The sequence below is a fragment of the Drosophila navojoa genome, chromosome 3 (genome assembly GCF_054131105.1).
Source record: "Drosophila navojoa isolate 15081-1374.11 chromosome 3, UAZ_NAV_1.0, whole genome shotgun sequence".
In the NCBI taxonomy this organism is placed as follows: domain Eukaryota; kingdom Metazoa; phylum Arthropoda; class Insecta; order Diptera; family Drosophilidae; genus Drosophila; species Drosophila navojoa.
Genome location: NC_142891.1, coordinates 9,204,634 through 9,213,558, shown reverse-complemented (window position 1 = coordinate 9,213,558; position 8,925 = coordinate 9,204,634). Strand labels below are relative to the sequence as shown.

Here is an 8,925-nt window from a genome sequence, read left to right as displayed (position 1 = left end):
AAGTAGCGAAGTAGGGAGCTGGGAAGTGCTCATCTGGATTAGGACACTGAGTGAGTAGAATAAATACTAGCGATAGCTCTGATGAATGCACTTAAGGTTTTATTGAAATTGAATATATTTTGAATTTATATTAAATATATGAAAAGCTGGGTGATTGTAGGTCAAGACTGCATACAAAACTGATTTATAAGATGCATTTAATATCTATAGATTATTAGAGAAATTAAGAAGTCATGTCTAGATTACTCATATAAGAGTTGCCTGTTGACCAAAATGTAAAAAAAAAAAACTGCTATAAACTTTCAAATGTTGTCGCTGAGCAGCTTAGCTAGTAGAGACTTGTGCTTGGTTTGTTGGTATGAAGTTAGTTAATGGTAGCTAGACAGATCGGCAAAAATTAAAATATATAGCAACTATAACTCTTGGAGCCGATAAACTGAGAAAGATTAATGAGGACTAGACCTATCTATAATTGTTTCTTCTGTTTGGTTTTATTTTAGTTAGAGAAGAAGTATCTAACTGTAATTCGTAGGCAGATAATTTCCTATATGCTATGAGTAATGTGTTGTCTTGACATATGTATATATTATTTATATTAAACTAATATACTATTTAGTGAGAACAACTGCGAATATCATAGCCATTGATTTGATTTATATCAGCAAATGCATAGCTAATCAAAGGACTTTAAATCAATGCTCTATTCAAATGAAATAAGTTGAAAATGTCTATATATGTATGTCCATAGATATCTATTTAGCAATTAGAGCTTGATTTTATTTTGCGGCATGCCTAAAAGTATGCAATCATCTTTAAACTTTCTTAAGGCAACAAAGCTTAACCCTTATCAGGTGCCGCATAGCTCATTTTATGCCGTCGTCTTCATCATTTTCTGAAACATTTTAATATATAAATATATTTTAATAAATACGCAAGTTTTTGAGTACATAATTTTTTAAATTTATTTATCATTTATTGTAATTGTATTGATTACATGTTGTTGTTGTTGGTTTTCATTCTGGTTTCTACACCATTAAATATGATTCATTAATTAAAAATTGATATATTTGTTTATAATTAAAGGTAATTTTTGTTTTTTATTTATTTTGTTTTCATATAATTTAATACTAAACTTTAAATTCGAAACTCACTTTGTAAATAAAGTTTTGCATTTTTTTTTGTTTTTTTTTTTTTTTTTTTTTTTTTAGTTTTTAAATTGAATAAACGTCACATAATACATAAAAGAAAAAATGATATAGTAGTAATAGTAGTAGTTAGGCAGAGAATATATATATTTTGATATATATATATATATATAAGAACATAAATAATACATAAAATAGGCAGAAATTATTGTGTATATAAGCATATATATATATATATATATATGTATATATATATACTACGACACTATCAAAGTCATGAGCAAAAGTTGCATTCTGTTTACAGTGATATCTAAAAGTACGTACACAAAACTTTGTTCATACAGACAGTCTAGGCTCCGACTTATAGAGAGCGGGGGAGGGGAACGGATTACAAAGAGTATATGAGGAAGGGGAAAGGGCACATTGAGGGGCATCTCTGCTCCTAGCTAACATTCAACTGTCTCAAGAGTGTATCTGTGTGTATGTGTGTGTGTTTCAAACTTTGATTATATTAAAAATTGTATTTATTGTGGTTTGTTTTTTTGTTTTTCATTAATACGATTTACATAGAATTAGTTAAACTTTCATTTCTTATATTTTTTTTTTTTTAATTTATATATTTTTTTGTGTGGTATTGGCAATAAATTGTTGTTGTTTTATATTCTGTAGTTTCTAATCAATAATTACGTAATATTAGTTTATAGTTTAATATAATATGTGTGGTGTGTATACTCATTAGATTATGACATGTTACTTGCACTATGTGTGAGTGTTTTGGACATATTCAACTACAAAACGATTCTGCATCGAGATCGAGAATAATCTCAATTTCGATCTTTCTCAAATTCTCTCATGCAAAATACAAACTTACGTTATATTTGTTGTCAAACTTGATATCGAACCTAATCCAGTCCTAGGTCAGAATGTTTCAGATAGGCCGTCTATATCTAGCTAGAGATATACGTATATTTATAGTTTATATAATTAACTGGGGTATTTTCGATTTGATAATTTGGTGGGTCTATGACGTTCCCTAGCAATCGGGAGCTATTTTAGTTAGTTATAAAGAGTTCTACATTTGAGCTTTGAATTGATGATGAAACATTCCAACTTATATAGTATAGTCACAATCTCTATTTGTAACTAGTAACAGCCTTGATACTGTTGCAAAACACATGGAAGCTGTATGGAAATTGTTTACAGATTTTGGATTTGAATTGCTTACATAATACACACATGTATATGTATATATATATATATATAACTAGGTTATGTTATTTAATTTGTATCATTATCATTATTATTATGTTATTTATGATATATCAATTTGTTCGTGTTGAATACAGTTTTGCGTGAATGCACATGAAAAGGCGTTGAAGTCGTACGAATACTTTTGGGAGAGAAATACATTTTTAGGAAATACAAATCATATATCAAGATGTATATGCATGCTTTAGCTATGGCAGTAGCAAAAAAAATTAAAATAAAAATAAAAATCAATGAAATTAACTGAGAATACTGCAAGACTGTTGCAAGTGTGTGTGTGAGTGTGTATATATCAACTATATATCATATAACTATATATATTTATATATATATATTTTTCGCATATTTCTTAAATGTCTGTTTGTCAACCGGATAAAGAGAGACACACTTAATACACAATACACGTACATATATAGACCTAAATACGTACATACATATACATACACATATATATATATACGCATATATATATATACATATACATATATGTATAGCTAAACATTTACAGCTAGGTTTTGCGGGCCGGAAGCAGCAGTCGCATGCTATTCCTCCCGCAGGTCAGCGCACTGCTGTGGACGCCACTTCTAGCTCCAGAAGTCCATCATATTGACCAGCTTGCACTTCTTCAGCTCGAGCTTGGTGGGCCGCGCCCTAAGTCAAGCCCGCCCAAAGATCGCCCGGTCGGAGACATCGCCCGTGGACTGAGAGTGTGACATGGCCACATTGGAGCCGGCACCCGTCATCTGGCCGCCCACCTGGCCAACGCCCCCGCCTACGCCCACGCCCACACCATGATGATGATGATGATGCGTGGCCGTGGCAATCGTCGCCGTGGATGCATTGTGATGCGTCACATTGTGATGATTATGCGCCAGCGTTGAGCTGCCATATTTGCTGCTGCTGCTGCTGCTCCCGTTGATGTTGCTGCTGCTGTTGCTGTTGCCGTTGGTCGCGTTGCTGCTGCCGTTGAGATGCTTCCTGGTGGCGGCCGAGGAGACGTGATGGGTGCTGCCGCTGCCGACGCCGCCGTAGATGCGATGCAACGAATACTGCTGCTGCACAGACTCCAGATCCGAGACGCTCGAGGTGATCTTGGAGCGCACGGCCACCTTCTGCATGCTGTTGTATTTGTCGCTGGCGCTGAGCTTGATGTCGGGCAGGTGGCCGTTCGACTGGGCGTGGCCGTGGCCGTGGGTGTGGCCATGGCCATGGGGCTGACGGGAACTGCTGCTGCTGCTGGTGATGGACTTGGTCGTGATGGCCGCATTGCTAACGGCTGTGGTGCTCGTTATGGAGGCAACCACTGGCCCGTTGCCCGGCGAGATCTCTGCAAAGTTGTAGCAGGAAGACTTCTGGGAGACACTGTTCAGGCCCGAGCTGGACGAGCTGGTGGACATGCGGCAGCTGCGATGCCGACTCGACGCCGACGGCTGCAGGAACTCGTGATGGGCGGCCTCATCGGGCGTCATCCGCTCCGCGGGATCCCACTCCAGGCACCGCTGCAGAAAGTCTATGAAATACCTATCCTGACAGTGCAAAATCTGTGACAGCGTCTTGCTGCCCGGCGAGCGCTTGCGGCCCTTCGTATTGGTGATGCAGCGCGGCGCATCGCGCGAGTCGAAGAAGAGCCGACGCCGGCGAGCCACCGAGATGAGCACCTTGGGCGGCAGGCCCAGCACCTCCATAATGCAGGCCAGCTGCTCCACCTCGTTCTCGCCGGGGAACAGCGGAAAGCCCGTGTACAACTCGGCCAAGATGCAGCCTGCAAAATACGAAAAGTGTCCAAGTAATTAGTATTGATTTGGATGCGCTGCAAGTGAGACTGAAGCGGGTATATGGGGTGGGTGAGTAAGGCTAACGAAGTTTATTTATAGAGAATACTGATTTTAATTTAATTTACATTTATATTTGATTTTACTTTAAGAGTCCATTTCAGAGGAAGCTTTACAAAGTACAGGGTATTGAATAGGAGAGCAAAGAAGTCGAGAAAGGAAGAGATGGGCATAATAAGTCCATCTCAGAGGCAACTGTTTGAGTTGGAGACACAGCACGAATGCTAGTAAGTGAGACAGGGTATTTTCTAGTCATACATGGTATTAAGTAGGTAAGAAATTGACAGAAAATATACTTATAAGGGGCATCTGTTTGACTAACAGTTACACAAAGACAGAGCACAAATATTGTGTATTATAATAATTTAATATTCAGACAGGGTATTTTCTAGTCGTCCACTCTGACTTCTCTCATCACTCTCACTTGTCACACACATCAAGTCTCAATGTCGTTTAGCTGCAGTCATTTTGGCTGCCAGAGAGAAATTGAGTGACCTTGACTCTGAACCTTCTCCGGGACAAGCACGTGCCCGAGCTTGACCGCAGGACACACAGTTCGCAGTTTACAGTTTACATTTGGCAGTTCATAGTTCATAGTGCGGCACAGTTGAGGGACTCTGGGGCATTATTTATTTGCTGCTGCAAAGGGCTTAAGTGGCTTTTCAGGGCTGTGCAAGTGCAGCGCGCGCATTATTGATTCAATTGCCAAGGGACAAGCAAATGCATTGGCCAAACTTGATTTAGCAATGCGGCTACTGAGTCATCAGATGACTAGAGGACTCTGGGTAAATGGATGAGATGATGATGGACATAAATTATCTATAATATATGAGAATATAACAATTTCTTTAGTTTCAGCAGAAGGCAATTATTGATTTTATATCTCTTTTATCTCTATTGATATGATATTGTTTATTTGCAGTAAACCTTTATTAGTGCAACTCCATGGAAACTGAACAAGGAGACTGAACAAGGAGGTATTTTAATTTAATTCTTTAGCTTGAAGCTTACTGAATTATTAATAAAGATATTCTCCATTCTAGAAACGTCCAATGAACGCTCTACTGTCATCTCTATACCCCCAACTAAACAAGGAACTTGCATGATGTCAAACTGACTTATATGTAATTTAAGATTTTCTTAATATTGTTTTTGCTATTATAATTTAAGGTCTAGGTTTTTTCTTACATTGGAATTAATTTAAGCTTCAACTTTAGGGCGAACTAACTTTTGATTCAACTATAACTACAATTGCTTTACTTTCATTTTAGCCTGATTTCCGTTGAATCTAGTTACATATTACTTCTGCTTTAGTTAAGTAACGTGAGCTTTAATTAGTATTAATTCAACAGACTGTAAAAAAAAGGAAAAACCTTCCAGTTCAGTTGTGTCAGCCATAATTAGATTTCATTTGAGATTCAACTATTGATCATGAATGCTCTACTCTCAGCCAAGTCTAGTTCTCAGTCAACAGACAGTGCTTCTATCTATGTGTGTGTGTGTGTGTGTGTGTGTGTCTTCCTATTAATTATCCCTTATTCTTCCAAGCACAGCCATTACTTCCGTATCAGTTGAGCCAGAAGTGCATTGCGCCTGCCTTGTCTCATTATGCTTCACCTATTTAGCTGCCAAATGGCAATGGTGCTCAATTGCTGCACACGAATATCGCGTTGTCCCTCCCACCTCCCACCTTCCGGCCCCACCCACGGCCAGAAGGCAGCGCAGCCAAGTGTAAAAACACGCACTATGCCAATTAGCAGCAACAGGCAAAGAGGCGAGCCGAGAGCCAAGATAGAGATAGCATGAGCTACGCTGTAATGGCAGGTAGAGCAAGCAGTAGCCGAGCGGGGGCGTGGCCGGAGGGGCACTCAACAAGTGAGGCAGGCGCGGCTCGAAGTTTATGTCTACAACAATATTGTCTGCCCCTTGGCTGCCCCTAGCACCACGAACGTTGCTTCCTGTGGCGCCCGCCCGCGTCACATATCCTTTTATCCTTTTAGCGGCCATTTCCGACTACGACCACGTCCGGTCAGCGGCAAAAAAAACAAAAAATATGTATATGTGTATGTATAGATATATATGTATATAAATATATCGTGAGCTATGCTCTTCGCACGCTCACAACTGCCTTATTAAATGTGTACAAACCGTGAGTTATAATGGCTATCTCTGTGTGCGTGTGCGTGTGTGTGTGTGTGGGAAGGACTCTAATAAAAGCTAGACCGAGTTTATTTTTAGCCACTGTCCTCCTGACTTCTTTACGAATGAAAGCTCATGCGGGCGCTCACTTATTTGAGTTACTGTGCTCGCAGCAAATGGGTTACGTGTTGAATAATGTGACTCTTAGAGCAGACAGCTAGGGGCATGCCTCCCCTGTTATCTATGCCACCTGGTATTATGTGTCAAGTACTGAATGGGCGTTGAAAGGGATCAGAGCAAGTGAAAGTAAAGCAACTATTTTCCCTTTGAATATTTAAGCAAAATATGTGTTTATCCTGCTTTAAAATAGATGTTTCTTTCGCCAGGCAAAGCTATCAAATTAATTTCTGATCAGTATATTATAACACAACATATAAAATTTCAAATAAAATAAAACAAATTAATTTCAATTATTTTTTTCTTTTATTTTTTATTTGAGAGGAGATTGATTAAATAGATTAAATCAACTGAAATATTAGGCGAACAGAAATGGTTAGAAAGTAGCTAGAAGGCACGTGAAGAATTCTATTGCATAACCGCAAGGGCTGCTTGAGCCTAATTTCAAATTGAGTCTATTATGAATTGAGCGCTTTTATTGAGTCTGGGATAAAACTGTTATCTACATCCGCCATTTACGCATTTACTTTGATTTTTGTTTATATTATCATAAATACAAAAATAATTGGTGATTTTTTTTGTTTTGTTTGTATTTTTTTTTTTCAACTTTCTAGTAAAAGAAAAAAATTGTATTTGATTCGTACCAAGTGAACAGAAATGGTTAGAAAGTAGCTAGAAGGCCCGAAAGGGCTGCTTGAGCCTAATCTTAAATTGAGTCGATAGCTTGAGTTATTCCTTCCTTCCTTGTAATTTTGCTTCCATTATCATAACGAAAGTGCCAATGGCACAGTTATAAGAGTCCATATGTTTTTTTTTTGTTTTATATTTTTCTTCTACTTTCTAGTAAAAATTGTATTTGATTTCGCAAAAATATGAGCAAAATATCAAGTGAACAGAAATGGCTAGAAAGTAGCTAGAAAGCCCGAAAGGGCTGCTTGAGTCTAATCTTAAATTGAGTCGGATATGCAATCAGCGATAATTTGAGTAATTGTGATATAACTGTTATCTATATTCGCCATTCCTTCCTTCCTTGCTGTTTACATTAGTGAAAATAAATATGAGTAGATGAGTCTTCTTCTTTCTTGTTTAAAATTTTATTTGGGCCTTGGTATATTTTTGGCAAAAAAATGTATTAAATATTAGGCGAACAGAAATGAATAGGAAGCAGCTAAAAACTAAAGAACTTGAGTCACTTATCGACTGAGTGCTTTTGCTTGGAATATAACCGTTATTGACAGCGGCCATTATCGCTTTTGCCTTTGATCTCCAATCGCTGTGCGACAAGGATGGACATTACATGAGCAAGTGAGTCAACTATATATACGTTGTTTTGCTCTCGTTCTATTGGCTGGGAATGGCTGTTTGCCATAACTACCTGCTCTGCAGGGATAGCAGCACAGACAGAAAGACATTTTCATGTCGAGTGGTAGTTCGCGATATTGCATTTTACTGCTGATCTGTTTATCACTGCAGAGTGGATAATATGTACACACATACATACATATGTATGTATACACGAATGTACATAGTATGTAGTTTGAGTAGGTCAGCTGTTAGACACTGACAACACTATGAAGCTGTTGGGAAGTGTAGCACAAAACATGCATAAATATATGTACATATACATATGTATGTATTTGCATACATATGATTGTGGCATTTTCAATTTAATAAACCTATAGTCAAATATTTAACAATAAATTTACAAATATGTCAACATACATAAAAAATATCATGTAGTCCACACAAGCAAACAAGTAGCAAAGCAAATAAGTATGGGGCTACTTGGTAGCAAAGCTTTTATCCACCATTAGGTGTTAACAGCTGAAGAGACAGCTCAGTTATCCGACCTATCCACACACGCCATTTACACCACAGAGCAATTTAACAGTGCGCCATTATGCTCTTGTTTTTGATCTCTGCTTATGTTCTCATGCAGTACAGCATGTGAAACGTAAGTGTGGATAGCTCGGCTAGGATTACAGCGCTGCCAGCGAGACGCTCACCGACTGAAATTTTGCTGCTGAGCTAGTTTAGGATAAACTGTAAAGCTCAGCTGCCATTAACGCTCTTGCTTTTGATCTCATTTATGCATATGTTAGAGCTGCTGAGTAGGTAGCACAGATGATGAGTGAGTGTGAGGAGGTCGGCTGCTATGAATTGAGTGGGTTTTTGAGCTTGGTAAATAACTGTTATTCACAGTCGCTCTTGTGTTTTCTATTGTTTACATGCGAGAGTGTGTATTGCAGAGCTCGTGCTAGCGTGAGAGGGAGGGAGTTGACAATATTTATTTATTTGATCTCGCTTTACTTATTTATGCTGTTGCGCGAGGAGTGTAAACAGTGAGTGTTAGGCAGAGCGCGTTG

General features: G+C 38.2%; 1 protein-coding gene across 1 annotated transcript in view; it reads right to left on the bottom strand.

Moving 5' to 3' along the window:
* Positions 1 to 1,547: 1,547 nt before the first annotated feature.
* Positions 1,548 to 8,925, bottom strand: part of Dyrk2 (Dual-specificity tyrosine phosphorylation-regulated kinase 2) — a 61,538-nt gene continuing 54,160 nt past the window's right edge. Inside the window, exon 9 of the mRNA XM_030385141.2 lies at positions 1,548 to 4,173. Within this exon, the coding sequence (XP_030241001.1) occupies positions 3,068 to 4,173 (1,106 nt within the window). The 3' untranslated portion in view covers positions 1,548 to 3,067. The remainder of the gene's footprint in view (positions 4,174 to 8,925) is intronic.